The 20,604-nt window shown below is 42.8% G+C and overlaps 1 protein-coding gene and 3 non-coding genes across 7 annotated transcripts; 1 reads left to right on the plus strand and 3 right to left on the minus strand.

The window, feature by feature from the left end:
- The first annotated feature begins 1,994 nt into the window (after positions 1–1,994).
- Positions 1,995–2,067, plus strand: TRNAK-UUU. Its single transcript has one exon. It is a non-coding gene; the product is annotated as a tRNA-Lys (tRNA).
- A 7,360-nt stretch (positions 2,068–9,427) lies between these two features.
- On the minus strand, positions 9,428–17,476 carry HMGN4 (high mobility group nucleosomal binding domain 4). Of its 4 annotated transcripts, none has more exons than XM_041771585.1 (3): positions 17,280–17,476; positions 16,723–16,944; positions 9,428–11,006 (listed from the first exon to the last, which is right to left on the minus strand). In XM_041771585.1, exon 3 carries the CDS (start codon positions 10,919–10,921, stop codon positions 10,649–10,651), a length of 273 nt encoding a protein of 90 aa, XP_041627519.1. In that variant the 5' UTR covers positions 10,922–11,006; positions 16,723–16,944; positions 17,280–17,476; the 3' UTR covers positions 9,428–10,648. The 4 variants fall into 4 exon arrangements, with proteins under 4 accessions (XP_041627519.1, XP_041627517.1, XP_041627516.1 ...); XM_041771583.1 differs by lacking the exon at positions 16,723–16,944 and adding an exon at positions 13,660–13,704 and having other exon boundaries at positions 17,280–17,474; XM_041771582.1 differs by lacking the exon at positions 16,723–16,944 and having other exon boundaries at positions 17,280–17,468.
- A 207-nt stretch (positions 17,477–17,683) lies between these two features.
- On the minus strand, positions 17,684–17,756 carry TRNAV-CAC. The gene has a single exon. It is a non-coding gene; the product is annotated as a tRNA-Val (tRNA).
- A 472-nt stretch (positions 17,757–18,228) lies between these two features.
- On the minus strand, positions 18,229–18,301 carry TRNAR-ACG. Its single transcript has one exon. It is a non-coding gene; the product is annotated as a tRNA-Arg (tRNA).
- Positions 18,302–20,604: the final 2,303 nt, after the last annotated feature.

Raw genomic sequence — 20,604 nt, forward strand, 5'->3', positions numbered from 1 at the left:
TTCTTTGACTCCTATTTTTCTCCCTAGAAACCAGAAGATATTTCGAACGCTGAGATTAAATTTTCCTTTATCTGCTCAGCAAAATCATAACATAGTTAAAAGAGCAACATCCTATTCCAAGTAGAGGAGTCTTCCAGCTATGGGACGTTTGTCAAACACTTAACCTAGAGACTAAGGGATGGAACCAAATACCTAAAAATCTGATGAGAAAAAGGACAGAGAGACTCTAAAAGCTTCTTTCTCATGTTATCTAACTCGAATTTAAATAAAAATTTGAAAATAAAAACCTTCTTTATTTCCTTTTTTTTCTCTCTCTCTCTCTCTCTCTTTTATTTTAAAGACACGTGAGAGGTACTGCAGTGATCTATAGGCTAATAAGATCCCTGGCAACTTGAAGCTGAATTGAGAGAGAAGTGGAAAAGTGTCTCAGAACAGGGGATATTTATTTACTTGAAGATAAATTGGCTGAAGAAATAACGACCTAAGGCAAGTCTTCCACCTGGATAAAACGGATCCAAGTACTATAAGGGGCTCTCACCCATACAGAGCAGAAGGTCTTCTAGAGTCACAGTTGGCCTTGGGACTCAAGACATCCAGTGCTAAAACTGGGAAGTTAGTCACCCCACTGCGCTTGGGTCTAGTCCCAGAATCCAGAATTTCCAGGCCAAAGCCCTAAGCGGGCTTCTAGAAGGATAGATCTCCTCTAAGAGTCTCTGGAGCACAAGGCTGGGAAGAGGAGGAAGGAGTGGGTCAACAGCAGGCCTCCTGTTTTCTTCTGGACCCTTCTTCCCAGCCCTGGAAATGTTAGGGTGACCTAGTGCTTGCAGGGCATGTGTTCAGGGATCAATAGAATCTCATGCCCAAATTGTGCTGGTACTCAAGGACACCGACTGAGAAGATGATTAAGTAAACAGAGATGACTAAGTAAGCCTGAGATTGGTTTGTTTGTTTATAGATACATAAGTCTGGATTTTATTATGGAAATTTCCATAGTATATTGTTCACAAACTTAGAAACACTGTAATAGACACCAAATTATAAAGAACAAAAGAGAGAGAATAAACCCCAAATTTAAGACAGTGTTTACCTGGGAGGGTGAAGAGATAGGACCCCAGAGGGACAAATGAATATTGGTAATTGTCTAAGCTGAGAAATGCACATGTACACAGTATTCTAATTAGTTTTCTTAAAACCCATATACAATGTAGGATGTGGACAACCAAGGACAGTGGGTATATGGGAACTTTATATTTTTGCAACTTTTTGGTAAATATAAAACTACTCAAAAATTAAGAGTTTATTTAAATTAAAAAGTAATAAATAAATGAAGACAGCTGACACCCAGCACAAAATCAAAACATTCCCTCTGTTTCTCGACCCATATTCAGGTGCCCAAAGTGCTACCTAAAACCTTAAGAGCACCAGCAATGAATCAGCTTCATTTTGAAAGTGCTCTGTTTGAGGCCAAATGTAGAATATTTTAGATATTTCTCTGGGAAACTGAGGAACTGAAGCCCAGCATTCCATAGTTCTTGACTGCACTGAATTCTATATAGTATAGTATATATCTCTATATAGTATTGACCTATACAGATAGTGTGTTTGTGATATATAGTGTGTGTGTATATATATACACATATAGTGTATATACATATACATGCATATATACATATATACATAAACATATACTGTGCGTATATATATATATATATACACATATATGTATCTCTATACTTTATAGGGAGAAAGAATTTGGGGCAACATTATAATTAATATAATATGGTTAGACCTTGGTATTAAAGAAGACCCTCCTTGTGACTTTCTATGCTAATTAGTATATTTCTAAGCATTTTCTAAACGAGCAATGCTGAACCAGAATCAGGTGAAACTTCTAAAATAATTTCCTCCTTCAAGTTTAGGGATAGATTGACTACTTTTGATGTGTCAGAAGCATTTCATGTGAGCCGGTTGAGGTGTGCAAAAACTTTATGTGAGCCCGGATAGCTCAGTCGGTAGAGCATCAGACTTTTAATCTGAGGGTCCAGGGTTCAAGTCCCTGTTCGGGCGGTTTGTGCTTTTTCTCCCCTGCTCTTGCATTTTTAACGCAGCAAGTTATGTAACTGGAAAGAAGATAATCTCAAATCACAGGCTGATTTCACTAAAAAATGAGAGGGGATCCTGAGCACAACACAGATATCATAACCTAGGATTTGTCCAGAATGTAGAAGGGCCTTTTAGTAAGGTGGCTGTAAGCTGCAGCATGCTAAACATTTCATCCAGAGCACAAGTAAAAGTTTCGTTAACAACGGTCACAGGTTATCAAAAGTCAAAACAGAATTGCTTCCTCTGCCCTACACTGGAGTGCTCCTTTCCAATCCTCTACTTTGCTCAGCTCTGGGAAGCCCACATCAGCCCTTAGAATTCAGGTCCCAGTTGCAGCAGCTTCCAAACTTTTTGGCCATTTCCAGTTTGAACTTGAGTTTACATCTGGACCAGACACACAAATGTAGCAGGAACAAAATTGACTAACCACTGACCCTCACATATGCACTGCATTCTGATATTTCTGATTCCCTCCTATTTACAATGCTGGGAACTAGCCACCAGTAAATTGATTCCACATCCCCCTCAGTGGGAAACACTGGGCTTAGAGTAATCACAAAGATGGAATTACAGGGTGATGCATACTGTGCCAAGTAACCTGCCTGCTCTGCCCCTTCCCGGAAATCCCAGGCCCCAAAAACCTCAAGTGACCTGAGCGCACTGGCAGCAACATCATCTCTGCCCTACTTGGAGTCTCTGAAGAAACAGAACCTGGCAGCCCTTGCTTGAGATTTCATTTGGTCATTGCCCAAAGCAGAATTTTCAACCTAGAGGATCCAGAAGATAATAGAGAAAGTGGATTTTACATTGCTATGAAAAATCATCAAAGTTGCTACAAGCAACTCATATATTAGATCATTATAACATGGCACTGGATTAAGGTAATGGATATGTTGTATTTCCATTCTCCATTATTGTCCCGATCCCTAAACCTGTCTCCATTAATCTTCAAACCTACAAGTCAACTAGTTCTAATCATTTGTTTTACTAGAAAAAGCCAAATGTGGCAGGCACCTTCCACTCAAGAAACTCAGCTACTTTGAGGTTGGTGTCCAGAGGAAATAGCTACTAGAAGTTTCCATGGGTCATTTACCCTTCTATTGGGCAGATAAGTTGAGGAAAACATCCAGATTTGAATTTTCCAAGCCATGCTTCTAGAAGAAGAAGAAAGAAGAAAGAAGAAAGAAGAAAGAAAGAAAGAAAGAAAGAAAGAAAGAAAGAAAGAAAGAAAGAAAAAGAAAGAAAAAAGAAAAGAAGGAAGGAAGGAGAGAAGAGAAAAAGAAAAGAAAAAAGAAAAGAAAAGTTCAATGAGTGAAAGTAACTCTTTGTTGGGACATAATTCTTCATGAATCTCTCACATTTCTACATGTATTGCTAGCAAGGCACTGACTGCTCTTTGTTCTGGATTTTCTTTTCAAATATGCTTATACAGCAAACACTGTAGAAGTGAAGACAGAAATGTCTCTCCAGAGCAATGGGTAGGCATGCTTACTGCTCATTATAAAAGAATAGAGATCCATGGGTTTCTTTCTTAGAATCCACTGCATGTACAGATGTCATTCATGGTTTTGCCCTCTGAGAACTAGAGCCAGGGAACCAGAGAAAAAAATGCTCATAATCTGGCTATTGCTATTACTAGAGTAATGGACTTTCCATTGTCTCTAACCCAGGAGTCTTGTGAATTATACCAGCATCCACGGAACCCTGTGTAGCAAGTTTAGCTTTCACGCTGGGTAAAATTTCAGACCTTGCCCATTTCTTGGCACCATCAACCCGACACTCTCCTCTTCCTTCTGTGTATTCCTTATCTTGGTTAGTTATACAACCACCCACATAAATCCAAAGCTAGAAACTAAGTCCTGTCTCAGACTCCTTCCCTTTCTTCATCCCTATTCCTCCTCCTCTGGATCCAACCCATTACCAAGTCTACCCGTTAAGTACTTAAGAGGAAGGGGTGCAGGGAATTCTGCGAAGAGTTCATTTCCTTTTCTGCCCCCATCCTATCACGCAAATTCAGGCTCTTGCCATCTTTCTGAGGATTATGGCAATAATTTTATTACTATCTTTTTTAGTATAGGGGACAGCTGTTTTTGCCACATCCTCTTGAAAGTCTTCATTTCTAGGCCTGAATAAAGCAGTATATTTCATAGTCAGGAAATCTCCACTTCCAATAACCTCCCTCTAATTCCACCATACAAAGGCCAACTGGCAGAGGTTTTTGTGAAATGCAAGTTTGCACAGGCTTTTCCCCAGGGTTAAAACTTTTAAGTCAAACAGGATAAAATCTGAAATCCTTTGCAAGAGAAAGACTCTTCCTGAACTGCTTTGCCTCTACGGTATTTCTATCCATGACATCCTTCTTTTCTCTTGTGTTTCATCTAACCGTATGTTAACCTATGGCTCCCAGGGCAGCACAACCAAAAGTGGTGCTTAGAGCTAAATCCTTTATGCAAAGTCTCCTTTGCAAGTCTTTCTTTGTAAGGATGTATGGTTTAGAAACTGTGGAGCCAAATCTTGGAGCTTTCCACTTTTGTTTTCTTTTCTTCTCTTTCCTCAGGATGTGGACAGCATTCTTTAGCATGCATATCTAAACGAAATAGCATACATATAAGTAAATTTAGATATGTTATATATTTAGTACATATTATATTACACATTTAGTTACATATATATGTAACTAAAATTAATATAGTTAACAATACTGTGTTACATATTTGAAAGTTGCTAAGAGAGTAAATCTGGAACCTTCTCATCACACACACAATTTTTTCTGCCACTATGTAAAATGACAGATGCTTACCAGACATTGTGGTGATCATTTCACAATGTACAAAAATACCAGATTGTTATGTCATATAATTGGAACTAGTACATTATATGTCAACTGTACCTCAGAAAAAAAATAAATTAAAAAAATGACCGAATTAATGGGCTGAATTCTGACTTATTTTTGTGCTCCCTCAAAACTTCATGTGATTCATGTCATCATGGTCACCTAAAAGAAATGTGACCAGGTGCAAGAAAAGTAATACTTAAATTACTAATATCTACATCTCCAGGGGGAGATGGCTCCTTAGTGCCAGGTGCTGAAAGAGGTACCTCTGCAAGGTTTCTTAACCTGGGGCCTGGTCGGTCAACCTGGAAGGAATAAATATTGACATCTTTAACATCTCTGACGTTGAACTAAAATCTGGCATGCCCTTCACATATGAATGTAGAGAGCAAAGGACAGTCAGAAGTCCCTGTGGTTTCATCACCAAGAACAATCACAGGTTACAGCCTGCAGCCCACTGATAAATCCCCGAGACAGGAAGAGTGATGCTCCTCAAGGAACTCAGGGCTGCCTTACTGCTGATGTTTTTACCAAAACCCTAAAGCTATCTTCCCTTAACAGCAGCCAGACCATCAAGGTCTTATGGAGCCTGCTTCCAGCTGACAGATTCCCTAGAAACGGAGGTTTCCTCCACCTTCCCTCCTGCACAAACTAAAAAGTGTGTCACCATCATCCACTCCTCAGGATCACCCCTTCTCCTGCTGCGGGTCCTGCCCCAGCTACCATGGAAACACCTGCTGCACCGGTCCCGGGCCCCTGTCACCGGAACCCACATCCGATGACAGCAGCATCACAGACCTGAGCTAGGAGATACGTTGTAAATGGCTCATACTTACTATTCCGACGTGACAGTGGCCGTAAGACAGGGCTTGATGTAGAACATTCAATACGTCAACACAGTGTTATTTTACATGCTTGGTAACTGTTTTTGTCGTATAATTGCCCTTTCTCTATTTGTTACTTTCTTAGAATATAATTTTGAGGAGGGCTCTACGGGCAGTATCGCGAGGCCAGAGGGCACTGAAGCCCCTCACGGGTGCACAGGCCCCAAGTGGCTTCCGGCTCTGACAGTCCCCTTCGGTGAGGGTACTGAGGGTTGGCGCCCTGAACCCCAGGCCTCCGCACGGTTGTGAGGGGTCCAAGGAGCAATCCCGGGAAGGAGCTTCCCAGGGCCGGCCTCCCTCAGCCGGCTGGAGCCAGGCCGCGACGCCGGAAGCAGAGGCCTCCCGAAGCCCCAGAGAGGCTGGAAGTGCTTCGTCCTGCGGTCAGGGCTCTGGGCGCGCATGCGGGTGGGCGCTCGTACCTCCGGGTTGTGCCCCACGTGGGGAGCGCTGGAGCGGGTTGAGGGCATTTGGCGCCGGTTTTACGAAGATCACTGCGTCCGCTGTTGAGAAGAGGGCTTTTAGAGCCGGCAGTGAGGCTCCAGCCTGATAGCTGGAGGCCAGCCTGGCAGCGCACCTGACAGGCCCCAGATGGTGGGGCCACCACAGGAAACCTGTGAGTGGGTTAAGGAGAAAAACTGGGTACCCTGCTCCCTGCCCCAACTAATAAATATCATGCCTCCTAGTTAACAACCATCAATAAAGGAAACCTTAACCCGGAGGTGGCAGCACTTTCTCTTCTCTCTCAAGGTGCCTGCTCTCATGTCTGGAGATTGTACTTTTTGCTTTAATAAACTGCCCCACTTGTGTCACTTTGCTGTGCTGTGTGTCTGTCCTGGAGTTCCTTCTTGTGACCAAGAACCTGTGGTGATGCCTACAGGTCTGGCTGAGACAAGGCTCCAGGGCCCTGGGGTACCCCCAGTTCACCAGGCAATAAAACTAAGAGGTACAGAAGTGGATACAGGAAAGTAAGTTTCCCTCTCTCTTTCCAGCTCTTCCAGGACCAGGGCCTCCATTTTGAGAGTCACAAATTTTATTATGGAAAACTCTGGATCACTCAAGCTGTTTGGTGTCAGACACCCAAATTCTCAAAATATTCATAAACCAGGATGTCAATTTATTAATTTACAGATAGGAATGTAAGTACCAAGTGGGTCAGAAAAGGGGGCAAGGAGGTTTAAAGTGTAATCACTATTTCCTAATTTGCTCTTCCCCATTTAGAAATATTTGTCTAAAACACAACCATCTTTGTATAGAAAAAAATAGGCCTTTCTAGTTTTATGTTGCTAGAGAAACACTGAAATCCTAAATTCCATATGACCACTTCCCCATTGAATTTAGAGTCCTTTTATTCTTTTATTACTACCCTTAATATATGTGTGTGTGTATATATATATATATATATATATATATATATTTTTTTTTTTTTTTTTTTTTTTTTTTTTACTTATGAGAGACACAGAGAGGCAGAAGCAGGGTCCCTGCAGCGAGCCCGATGGGGAATTCAATCCCAGGACCCCAGAATCAGGTCCTGAGCCAAAGGCAAATGCTCAACCGCTGAGCCACCCAGGTACCCCTCATTACTATCTTTCTTTAGTGGAAATTACAACCGTTTAACATGCAGAATATTATTTCTTGCACTTGATTGTTTCCTGATGGTGTCTTGGGAAATGCCTTAATTTACACAGGAACTGGACAGATCACATTTGAAATTTAAACCACTGATCTTTTCAACAATGGAAAGCTTCCAGGCCCTGCAGTTGTAGACCTGGCTCTTAATTTGGATTTTTCTACTCACTGTATTATCTCAAGGGAAATTATTTCATTTCTATTTGCATCAGTTTCACTAAATGTAAAGCAAAATGGGGATACTAATATTCAGCTCAAAGGGTCATGGAAATCACTGGACAGATACAGTGTTTGGCAAACAATAAGCACTCAAGAAATACCTTATTGTTAAAAAAAAAACCTACTACAATTTGGCTATGCATTAATTTTTTTTTAATTCAACAGTTTATTGAACATCTACTATGCACCATATTCTCTTAACATCTTCGCAAATGTTATTACTCTTACTAGAAGGCTTTCCTCCACTCCTTCCTTGCTTGACCACTCCTGTTTTCATTTTGCTGCCTAGGTGTCAAAATTACCCAGGAAGTTCTCCCTGAAACCCCTTTATACACTCTGGCATCGGGCTCGGGACTTCTGCAGCAGTATCACCACAACACCAAGCACAGTACTGTGTGGTGACTTTTTGCATTTGACTTTGGCTTCTGATGACAGAGAATGCTTTTCTTTGGTCCTGACCTGTTCTTGCTTGGCAAAGAGAAAGCACAGATACAGGTTTTGCCGTTAACCAAATAAAATGGGGCAGAAATAGTTGAGCAGAGGGAAGGACAGCAATACAGCATGGTAACATAGAATTTCATGCAATTCAGTGTGACGGCCATCTAATTTGTCTTCCTTCTTCAACTCTTGCCCTCCCCAGATGGCTGATTGCTTGCCCCCCCTCCCCCCACTTAGAATGTGTTCTCTGTTGGAACGCTAATGGTATCCCATCACTTTCAGAGAAAAATTACAGCTTGGAGGGTCTTCCATTTCCTGGCCCTTGGCTTTTTCTGCAATCCTATCAGCTGTCACTCTTATCCATCTTCTTTCCAGTTTAGCCACTTCTGCGGCCTTATTCCCTATTCTTCCTCAGCGAGCCAAACACATTTTCACCTCCTGTCTGCTGGAGTGCTTTCCTTGCATATTGACATCTCTTGTTCCTTTATTTCATTAAGTGCTCTGCTCAGATGCCATCTCATCATGAAGGATTTCCCTCACCAGCCTATCTAAATGGCACCCACTTTTACTTGTTAACTTAAGGCCCCTCCTCACATAAATCTGTGTATTTTCTACTTCTCCCCCCAACCCTGACCCAACCATAATATCAGGTTGGTGACAGTAAAAACTTTGTTTGTAAAAAAAAAAAAAAAAAAAAAAAAAAAAAAATTTGTTTGCTCCTGTGCGCTAAGCAGTTGGACAATGCTCAGCATTAGAAAGAGTAAAAATGGGAATAAAACTGTGTAGAAACAAAATTGTCTGTGTATGGTTTGCCTATGTAGAAAACCCAAAAAAATAGAGACATATTACATGAATTAATGAGAGTTTAGCAAGGTTGCTGGATCTAAACATCAAGTTTAGCTAAAAACAGAAACTGCAGTCATTAAAAAAAATACCATGAAAATAGCATAAAAGTCCCTAGGAAGTATTTTTTTTTTTTTAAAGAAGTTTATTTTTTTATTTATGATAGTCACAGAGAGAGAGAGAGAGAGAGAGGCAGAGACATAGGCAGAGGGAGAAGCAGGCTCCATGCGCAAGGAGCCCGACGTGGGATTCGATCCCGGGTCTCCAGGATCGCGCCCTGATCCAAAGGCAGGCGCCAAACCGCTGCGCCACCCAGGGATCCCGTCCCTAGGAAATATTAATAAAAGACATTTATGGAGAAAATTATAAAACTTTATTGAAAGACATTTAAAAAGGCTAAATAAATGGAGAACTATATCATGTTCATGGATTGGAAGACTCAACATTGTAATTAGTCTACAAATTCAATACAAATCCAATAAAAATTCCAACATTTTAATTTTGTTTTAGAACTTGTCCATCTAATTCTAAAAGTTGTACAGGAGAGCAAATGGCTAAGAATAGCCAAGATATTCCCAAGGAAGAAAAACTTGGTGGTGATTTTTTTTTTTTTTTTGGAGGTGGGATTTGTCCTGAGATAGCAAGATCTTTTCTTAAGTTGTAGTACTCAGGCTTGTATAGTACTGCCACAAAGCTAGACAAATTGGCCAGTGAGTTACCCACATGTGTAGACTTCATTTATGAAAGAGCTGGTGTTATAGATCAGTGGGAAAGAATTAAGTCATTCATAGAGTGGTGCTGGGACAACCACCACTTATCCATATGGAAAAAAAAAAAAAAAACATTCAACTGAACTATCTCATACTTTTCACAAAAATCAGTTCAGAGCAGACTAAAACCAAATGTGAAAAGCAAGACTATAAAATGTCTACAATGCAGTAAAGAATAGCTCTATAACTTTGGGTAGGAAATCTCCTACCACCAAGCTAATTTGTATTCAGCTTAGTAAGATATTTTTTAAAACCAGTTTCTTCCAGGAGAGAGTTGATAATCCACAACATTTTACAACTTTCAAACTCCCCTCCCCCAAAAGTCAACAGTCTTCGGTTGCTGTTTTGAAAAGGCAGAGTTCTCAGTAGGGGTGGATGTTTCACAACAGATATGTAAGATCTTTTTGCAGGTCAACTCCAGCATGTTAGAAAGATGCTAAAACTCTCAGATTACAAAAGGGATGATCTGCAAACTACAATCAGGAACCTTGGCTCTTTTGAGCAACACCATGTGGATGTCATCACCAGAAAGCCTGAGTATTTTAGGAGGCCCAAGGCCACATCAAAACTATTTCAGGAAGTCATGTATATGCTGATGGCATCAGGAAAGAAGACAAAGTTTTGCTTCTCCACAATGTAAGGCTTCTAAGCCAAAGTGGCTGAATTATGTGAATGTCAGAGAATCCCTCCTGGGAACCAAGAATAATCTTCAAACACATTTCATCTTCCCCCATTTCAATCCAGCTTCTGAGACATTCTGTTAGTGGTATTTGCACTTTGCATGAAAGAAAAGACAACAACAATGTGTCTTGTAGGCTAACAACAGAAATTTGAAAAAAAAAAATTCTACATTTTTATAAAACTTGATTAAAGAAAAATAGTATTTCAAACAGTATAGTCACTAGAAGGACAGCGCTATCAAAAACTACCCTTCACTTGGCATCCCCACCACCTTCTGCTTTCTGTGACTGGGCTGCAGAAGCATCTAAGTTCTTCGCAGCATTGTTGCCATCCTTGCCACCCTCTGCTTTGCCCTTTCTCCTTCTGGGCAGCTTCTCTCCTTTCTTGGCAGGGGTCTTTTTAGGCCTGGGTTCTGGTTTTGGAGGAGCCGGTTTAGCAGACAACCGTGCTGATCTCCTCTGTGGCTCATCCTTCACCTTCCCTTTGTCACCTTTAGCATCTCCTTTTGCCTTTCTCTTGGGCATGGTGGCAGCAGTGCTCCGCAGGTAGCTCTGTCAGTCCAGGGAAGGGGTGGTTTCTGTCTCCTTCCCACTGCTCCTAGAAAGATTTCTTTCACAAACACAGAAAAGTATAAACCATGATGGGAAAGACTGACAAATTTAACTACATTAAGATTCATATTTGACTATGTTAAAATGCATAATTTGTGTAAATCAAAGATACTATAAAAAAGTAAACAAGGTAAGTTGCAAGCTGGGCAAAGATATTCGTAACATATATGACTGACGAGGGATTTGAATCCAGAATATATAATGAATTTCTACAGATCCATGAGAAAAGGACAAAAGGAAAATTTTAAACAGTGAGCAGAAGCATTAACAAGTACTTTTTAGAAGAAGCATGAATGGTGAATAAACACAAAAAAGTACTCTTAAAATGCATACTAACATTTCACACCCATTAAACTAGCGGAAACTAAATTGTCTGACAAAATCAAGGGCTCAGTAGATGTGTAACAATGAAAACACCAAATACTGCTTGGATGTGTGTTTATGTCTATACAAATTAGTGTATTAAATTTGAAAACATACTGAAAAGCAATTTCACTTCTGGGTATTTCCTAGAGGAATTCTTAGAAATGTGCATAGGAAAGAAATCCCTACAAGAATGTTTATGGCAAATTTGTAATTTCAAAACACAATACCACCCACTGGCCTTCAGTGGTAGAATAGGTAACTAGTAGCATCTATGCAAGGGAATGCTATTCAGCAGCAGAAACGAGTAGATTACAGTGACACGCAAAAACAGAGATGAATCTCGAGAACATAATGTTGAGCAAAAATGACAGGTTGCAAAATATGTACAGTATAGGTCCATTTACAAGTACAAAAGTAAATGACATGTTTAGGCTACAAGCATATAGTAAAACTAAAAAGAAAAACAAGGGATAAAGATAAAAATCGAAACAGTCACAGCAAAAGGAATTGAGAAAGGGATGGCGGTTGGAGAGTAAAAAGGTCCAGAGAAAGGGGTGGGGGTAGCATTCTCTCCCTTGAATTGCGGGTGGGGTGGAGGAGGAGTGACATGGCTGGTGTACTATTCTCTAGATTTTACACAGAGCCATTTTATGTATCTGCTCAAGAATTAATAAAAATTACTTTTAAAAAGTACATAGCCCAAAGCATAGGTTCAAGGATATACAAAATGGAAAGTGATTTGAGTTTAGGTAATTAGGGCCTAGGCCTATGGCTGGCATTCACAAGCACTGTGTGAACTTTTTTAAAGCTTTACGCTAGGACTAGCTACTCACACTTCTGTCCCACCCCTGAAAACATTTCCTGGGGAATTCTGTAACCTATGCCCTGTCCCATTCCACCATGTTTTATTTTAAGAAAAAAAAAAATTATCTTGTCCCTAAACTGCTCCAGAGTATTGTTTTGTTGTTTTGTTTTTGCTGGACCTCAGTATCTAAATACATAAAGGGCAAACATGATGCTTGAGCAAACTTGGTTTTGATTTTTATGTTCCTTGGCTAACAAAAATGATCACCTACAAATGGTGCTAAAACATCAAACTATCTATTTTTCTCCTCAGTTTTTCACCATGACTAGAATTACTGGAAATGTTGCATTTTTCCTTCCTTCTTGTGCAATAGAGGGAGAAGTGTATTAGTATAAAGAAGAAAAGAAGAAGCAAAGTGCCTTGAATCAGTCAGTATTTCCCTCGGTACCTTATAAGAAACTTTGGGAACTGAGATTGAAACTGAGAGGAGAAATAGTTCTATGCTCATGCTGAACAGCAATTCACTGAAAAGCTAATGTGAAATTAGCTGGACCCTTCTAATCCCTTACTGTGCTCTTCCTTTGCCTCTAAATAATTGAAATTACTGAGGGCCGAACTGTCCCTGTTGCCACAGATACATGCTGCAGTTCAAGTGACCCAGTAGACTCAACCTGCTCTTTCCTGAGGACATGCTTCCCTAGGCATTTTGTGAATTTATGCCTGATTTATTCCCTTTTTTTCTCTCTCCCAAATGTACCACTAAAGAAATGTGTAAGCGATTCTTAGAGAAAAGTTTTTTTTTTTAATCCAAATTCTGACACAAAAAAGAAAATACTTTATAAAGAAAGTAATTGAGAAGGATGCCAGAAATCACATAGGTCAACTCTGGGTATGGTAAAGATGTGCCCAGAAAGGAACAGGTAGGAAAAGACAGCTGTTCTTATGAGGAAGGAACCAACGTTGCGAGATATTTTATGGTATGAAAATCATTTGGTCTCCTATTAGGGTAACTTGGTTTACATCCACTGCCCTGGTGTGATTATTAATAATGTCCCCATTCACTCTCAAAAGTGTGCCAATGTGAATAAAAAATGATAATGTCACTGTAAACATTCTGCATATATTTTTAGAGGCCTTTTCATTACCAGAGGATGAGAGAGAGGAGACCAAAGGGTGAGCTTTTCTTCTAGGACACACTTCCCTAAAGAATGGACACTTCATACCATTCTCCTTCCATCTCACTCCAAAACTGTGTATCTTAGCCCATGTCCTGGTGTGGGAACGCTCACAGTCTGTTTCCTGGGCTCAGTCTTCTTCATGTTAGATCCCTTGCAGTCCGTCCCAAGCAGGGGGGCCGTGATCGCCACATGTCAAAGGCCGAAACACAGCAGGTAACAATAAAGATAAATTCAAGGAAAACAGGCCACCAGCTAGATGCTGTATCTGAGTATATGAAATGGATTAGTTCCTTGAAACTCACCTTGCAGAAGCTAATCAGGAGACAACAGGCTGACTCTCCAGAGACCTTGCAAATCAGGAGACAGATACACAAATAAGGAAAAAGGGCCAGTGGAATAAAGTAATTTAATTTCCATGAAGGCCAAAGATAGATGGGTAGGGAGGGTTCTCACCACCCAGTGGTGTTAACTGCATAGAAATTATTGGTGGTGGAGTGCCAGGGATTTTTTAGGATAATGAGACTAATCTGTATGAACTATAATTGTAGATAGATGACATTATGCAGTTAACAAAACTCAACTGTATACAGTGAAGCCTAAATAAATAATGGACTTCCATCAATTGTAACAGATGTATCCCACGAGCGCAAGCTGTTATTAATAAGAGAAGCTAATAATAGAACCTACGTCCTGCTCAATTTGTCAAAAAGCTAAAACTGCTCTTAAAAAAATAAAGTCTACTAATTAAAAAAAAAAAAACTATTTTAAGAATTTAAGAAAAAGAAGTGATAATTTGTTAGGCAATAAAATATAGAAGTCATAGGATTACAAATATTCCATCATGCATGTGAGAGAAAATAAATATTATAAACTGGCAGATAAATCACATAAGTAATTTTATAACTTTGGGAATACAGAGATAGGACTTTCAATACTATCACCAGGGCAAGAAATTATCAAGACATGGCAACAATTTTTAAAGTTTTAGGAACTTAACAATTCCCCTTTGTTAAAATAACACATCCAAGGACATAATTATATTAACAGAGAACAGAACAAACAAAATAGTTCATGAAAGTGTTGAATCATTCATTTTCACGTTGTAAAGAATCAGACTGAAATTCTTAAGAAAGCTCACAATTCAACTCTTCATTTAACTAGAGTGCTTGTTCTATAATGTGGAAAGGTATCTTTCCCTCAGCAGCCTCAAGGGAGAGGGAACATCTGTCCCATCCTTTTTAAAAAATATTTTTGTTAGCTATGAAGACTTGCATTTTTCATTAGAAACAGACCCATGAAGTTTAAATTAACCGGCAGAAGTAGCTTCAAAGACCTAAAAGTCAAATAAGAAGCAAATAATCTATTTCATCTGCAACAGAAATATGCAAATGATGAGTAAAATGAGGAGATGCAGGGTACTACAGTTTTCTGTGAGATTAACTGGTGGAAATTTTCCAAACTGTGGCCATAATATATATATAAAACGTCAATCTCAGTCCCCAAAAGTGAGCTGAATTTGTCCCTCACCCAGCCCCCACCCAAATTCATAGGTTGAAGTCCTAACCCCTAGGACCTCAGACTGTGACTGTATTTGGAGATAGGGCCTTTAGAAAGGTAGTTAAGGAAAAATGAGGTCATACGGGTGGGCCCTAATAACAGTAGATTAGAACACAGACAACACAGAGGGGTGACCGTGTGTAGAGGTAGCAAGAGGGTGAACATGTGCAAGCTAAGGAGAGAAAGGCCTCAGAAGGGACCAAAGCTGCCACCATCTTGATGACTGACTTCCAGACTTTAGGACTATGAGAAAATAAACTTCCATTGCTTGTCATACGTGGTCAGTAGCACTTTTGTTACAGCAGTCCTGGCACGACCAACACAGGAGAATAGAGCGTAAAGACCTTAGTGGCCTGTGACACATCTTGGATTAGGTTCATTCTGAGGTTTTGCATAGCTCTCAAAATCCTTTTCCTGTTTGTTTTTTTTTTTTTTTCTCTTTCACTGTAAGCTTGTCTCCAGTATCCCTGGAGCAAATCCTACCTCATCCAATACACACACACCCTTCCATTTCCAGCAACCATGTACAAGGCACATTTAAGCAGCATTCTTCTGCTCCCTTGACTGTTACTGACCTGGATCTCAGGGAGATAGTTCTAACTTGGGTTCTAGTCTCAATCCCACCCCAAAGTCAGAAGGCCACCTTCTTCTCTCTGCACCTTGGGGTCGGAGGGAAGACCTGGAAGAAGACTGCTAACACCAAGGTTAGGAAAGAGAGAATAAAGGACATAACACAATTAAATAAAAAAATTGTAGATGCAGGGTGTGGTGTGCCACAGGAGCAAGAGCTCACATGGCGTCAGCCATTACCTAGAGCCTTTTTGTTCTCCACCTTCCAAATGAATTATCAGCCAAGGTGGGCAGCCTTAGCTTCCATTTGGTATTAAGTGAGGGAGGCAGGGAGGGAAGGGTAGTAGGAAAAGGTAAGAACAGGCAGGGTGCCTCAAAGGGTAGGGCTGCTTCTGCATCTTGCCAGAATACACCTGGTTTGAAGAAAAGCAGAGAGCCACAGGCTTCCAGTAAAACTGTCCCTCATCTGCAACTAGTTGGCTTGGGGCACACATGGTCTCCCAGCTAAGGTACTCCTGCCCACTGGCATCCCAGAAGGATGGGAGAGGACAAATCTGCCAACATCTCCCAGGTTCCTGAGACCCGTGCCTCCTTTCAGGGCACCTCATTCACTCACTTGTATTTCTGAGTGATACAGGAGAGATTTCAAATGAAAATGTCTTGGGTACATTTCTATTGAGCACATGCCAAAGCTTATTATCTTGCTAACAAGGAAATTAAAAAGATGACAAAAGCAAAGGTTTTGGGATGCCTGGGTGGCTCAGCAGTTGAGTGCCTGCCTTCCATCCAGGGCAAGATCCTGGCGTCCCAGTACAGAGTCCCACATCGGGCTCCCTGCATGGAGCCCGCTTCTCTCTCTGCCTGTGTCTCTGCCTCTTTCTCTTTCTGTGTCTCGCATGAATAAATAAATAAAAACTTCAAAAAAAAAAAAAAAAGCAAGGGTTTTTGGAATAGGTATGAAAATGGAGGAAGAAGAGGGACCTGGGGAGGGAGAAAGAAAAAAAGAGTGAAAGAAAGAAACAGCTCATTCGATAAAGACTGCCCTTTCTTTTTTATATTATGGCCGTAAAAACACCGCATTCATACCAATCATTTCAGGGAATCTAGAGCAATGGGACCTGAGAGACCAGGCTTGGCTAACCCCTAAAAATAGCAGCAGTAGTAGCAGCGGTAATAAAAATAATACAAGTATTAATTGTAGTAATAATTCATCTAGGAGGGAAATCCCGAGGATATACCTGAAGCTGTCCACTGGAATGTTAAGACTTCTGCACCAGAAAAGCCTTTGACGGATCCCATTAACACGGAAGCAGGCCATGTATGGCAAAACAGAGGTAGAGGCCAAACACTGGGGCTCAAGACCTGATTTTAAACGGGGGCTACCAGGTACTTTTCTCAAGCTTCAGGGCAATACGCGGAATCCAGCTGGTCCGTTTCTTAACTTTGGGATCGTTTTCTTTCTTTCGGCGGGGAAAGCAGAAGGCCACGATGAAGGTAGCCCGAGGCGCAGCGAGGGAGAAGGCGGGGAGAGTACCTGCCCGCCGCGGCCCGCAGCTCACGGCCTTCCCAGAGCTCCCCCGCCCCCGGTCCTGCCCCGGCGTCCCCGCGGGGCTGTGGGCTCGGGGACCCAGCGCCGGCACCCCGCCCCCCGGGCCAGCAGCGGTGCCGTTACTCCGGAGAGGGCGGGCCAGGCGGGCCCTCACGGCGACCCGGCTCGGCTGCGGAGGTCCCAGCACCCGAGAGTTGGGGGACCTCCCCACGCACCCAGGCGCGCCCCGAGGCCTCCGCCGCTTACCCGAGTCCGCGACCGTCCGGAGGCGAGGGCGCCCAGCTGCGGCCCGGGCCGCGCGGGTGCCCTCGGCTGGGGCAGGGCGGGCACGGGCCGTGGCGCGGAGGAGAGACGCGTGCGGCGGGCCCTGCCGGGGACAGGAAGGGGACCCGCGGCGAGGAACCGCTTCCGGGACTGCGGGCAACCAGCTACCTCGCGTCGGGGCAGGGGAGAGCCGTCTCTCCCCTCGCGAGACGTCAGGCCGCCGCCCCGGCCGCGGGACCCCGACCCGCCTAGGGCGGCGCCGCCTCAGTACTGTGGCCCGGCGACAGGACCACCAAAGGCTGGGGAGCGTATTTCTGAAGACGTGGTGTTTTTAAAAATTACATAAAACAAAATTTTGAAGAATGAATTGCAAAACAGAGCACACCTGTTTCCGCCCGGTTTCGAACCGGGGACCTTTCGCGTGTGAGGCGAACGTGATAACCACTACACTACGGAAACCAGCCGCGGGACTCTTTCCCTCGAAGGTAGTTCTCCCTGCGGAACACGCCCCGCGCTCGCTCTCCTCCGCGCCCCTTCCCCAATCCCTGCAGCCGAGCTTCGTTCGCGGGTGCGTGGGTGCTTGGACCTTGAGCGCTCGCACCTGACAAGGCGGTAAGACGAGTCCTTCCAGAGTACATACCTGAGGCCAGAGCCTTAACAATTCACTCTCAAAGTGGCCAGACGGAGGAAAACTAGAGAGACCACGATCTTCACGAGTTTCGACCGGAATGGGCACGCCCCAGGGCGGCGCACACTCAGCGGCCGAGCCGCGGCATCAGCTCTGCAGTGGCGTGGTGATCCCCACTGTGGTAAAAGCGGGGGCTTTCTCGCTGCGGAGAACTTGCAGGAGACTCCGTCTGCCCGAGGTCTGGAACCCTGCGTTGCTCGTCGACGAGGCGTGGAGAGAAGAGTAAAATGGAAGCGCGCGCACCGAGCCAGCCAGGAGTCGAACCTGGAATCTTCTGATCCGTAGTCAGACGCGTTATCCATTGCGCCACTGGCCCCGCACGTGGAAGAGGGGGCGCCTGCAGGTCTTCGTGAGGACTCGGGTTCCGGCGGGTCCCGATGCCAGGCGTTCGCGCTCTGGTCGCGCTGCCGCCGCCGCGAGGTCGGTCCGGGGCAGCCACCCGCTCGCCGCCCGCATTCCCTCTTCATCCACGCGTTCGCGCCCCAACCTGTGTCACCCACCGTCCAAGGCTCTGGAAGCGGAGCCTAGGAGAAAACAGGTGTGATCCCTGCCCATCGAGGAGATTACAACCGTGAATCACTAAATATGTAAAGTAATTATGATAAGCACTTGGAGGAAAATAAACCGGGAAGTCTAGGAAAGCCCAGCGGAGTCGGGGATCAACGATAGAGAAACGCGGCCACCGGAGGAAGGAGCCATTGGAACGCTGGAGATCAGGGCGGAAGCCAGGAGGTACCGGTGCGCGCAGGCGACCCCGCGAGGGCTCTGCGTGTGACCTGTAGGAAACTGGAAGTCGTTGGGGGATGGCGTGATCGGACATGCTTTCTTGTCTCTCCTCCAGTCGTTAAAAAATTTCCATCTCAGTATTTACTGAGCAAGACTCGGTGCTAAGCACCTGCTCTGCCTGTGCTTCTACCGCTGGGCCCCACCGCACAGCATCTGACACCTGTAAATGGAGCATCATCAGCCCCGACACAGGAACGCTCACGGGTTTGCCTTCTCAAATAAGCATCTCTATTCTCTTACGTGTGCGGTTCAGCCTCTGTATTCCTGAGGAGTCAGCGTTATCTCCATGCCTGGGTTGAACGCTGTGAAGTTGAGGGCTGGTCACAGAGAGAGTAAAACTGCCTGACGTGGAGAACATACGCGCTGAATTTAGAAAATACTTGCTTTCAGCTCGTAAGATTGCAGCAGCCCTTAAGAAGAATATGCATCTTTTCTGCATAAGTCAAAGTACACCTCGTTAGGAATTACACACACACACACACACACACACACACACACACACACCCGCCCATGGTAGAACAGGGGACTTCTGACGGGGTTTTGTCCTTGTACCCCTAGGGCACTTTGGTGGTTATTGATTGCTTCACAGAATACTTTTAAATATAAAGAAAAAAATAACGTAAGATTTCAAGGGGAAATCAATTATATTGAAATATGTTGTCAAAGTATTAAAATGGAATATATGGTAATATTTGTGCTCCTTTATTAATGCACTAAATGACAATATACAGCAGGAGGTCTAATAAGTACTGTAATTTCAAAGCACTTGTGAGCATAAATGGTATTTATTTTTATTTATTTATTTTTTTTTTTATAAATGGTATTTAAAGAAATTTGTAACAACTGTTCTTTTATATGAAATATTCGTGATTTCCAAAAGCGATAAAGTAAAAAGGACTGAAATAGAAGTGTGATTTGTTGCCTGCATTCATAATGGAAGAAACCCCAAAATTTCAGTAATAAGTAAGTCAAAATAAAAATGTATTTTCCCATCCAAGTTCACAGACTATCCGGTCCCTAAAGGAAGCAAAAGACTTCTAAAGAGAAGTTTGGAAACATGAACAATTTGCCTGAGTTTTCAGAAATAAAGCAAACTGGGGTACTTCTTGGTTCTGTTTTATCCTCATCACATACTCAGGATAGGCAGGCCAGATCCCACCGTGTCCCTGGAGCCACGGGTCCTATCCTGCACCTCTAAAATGGGCTTCCACTCAGATAGCTGGAGGCCCTGTCCACATTTGCTCTGCTCATCCGCTCACCAACAAAGACCTCCCTTTGTTTTGCAGGTTTTGAAAGCTTCTCCTGCTGCTTCAAATTTCTTAGCCATGTTCACAAATGGACATGAGCTGGGGGCAGGTTTTCACTTTGTTTTTGGAGATCTTTATACTGCGCCTTCTTTTCTGAGAGTTCCAGTTTCTAGTTTCCAGTCTTTTCTTTAGTGGTTGTATCAGTCAGAGGAACAGAGTCCAGAAAAAATAGAACCAGTAGGAGAATATAAATGAGTGAATGAATGAATGAATGAATGTTTCTAGGACTGGCATGTATGAAATCTGCAGGGCAGGCCTATACTTTAATAAAATCTCAGGCAGAAGCCGAGGCTACAGTCTTGAAACCAAATTTCTTCTTCCTCAGGAAAACCTCCATTTTGCTTACTTTCAACTGGTTGGAAATATTAATTGGTTAGAAACAATAATTGGTTCAACTGGCTAGCTTATCCATATTACTGTGGATACTTAGGGTCAAGTAATTGTAGATTTAACCATATTTACAAAATATCTTCACAGTAACATGTAGATTATTGTTCAGTTGAATAACTGGATAGCATAGCCTAGT

The sequence above is a fragment of the Vulpes lagopus genome, chromosome 10, assembly GCF_018345385.1.
Source record: "Vulpes lagopus strain Blue_001 chromosome 10, ASM1834538v1, whole genome shotgun sequence".
Lineage (NCBI taxonomy): Eukaryota > Metazoa > Chordata > Mammalia > Carnivora > Canidae > Vulpes > Vulpes lagopus.

Coding starts and splice junctions, on each gene's coding strand:
- HMGN4 (XM_041771585.1), bottom strand. CDS start 10,921: ATGCCCAAGAGAAAGGCAAAAGGAGATGCTAAAGGTGACAAAGGGAAG.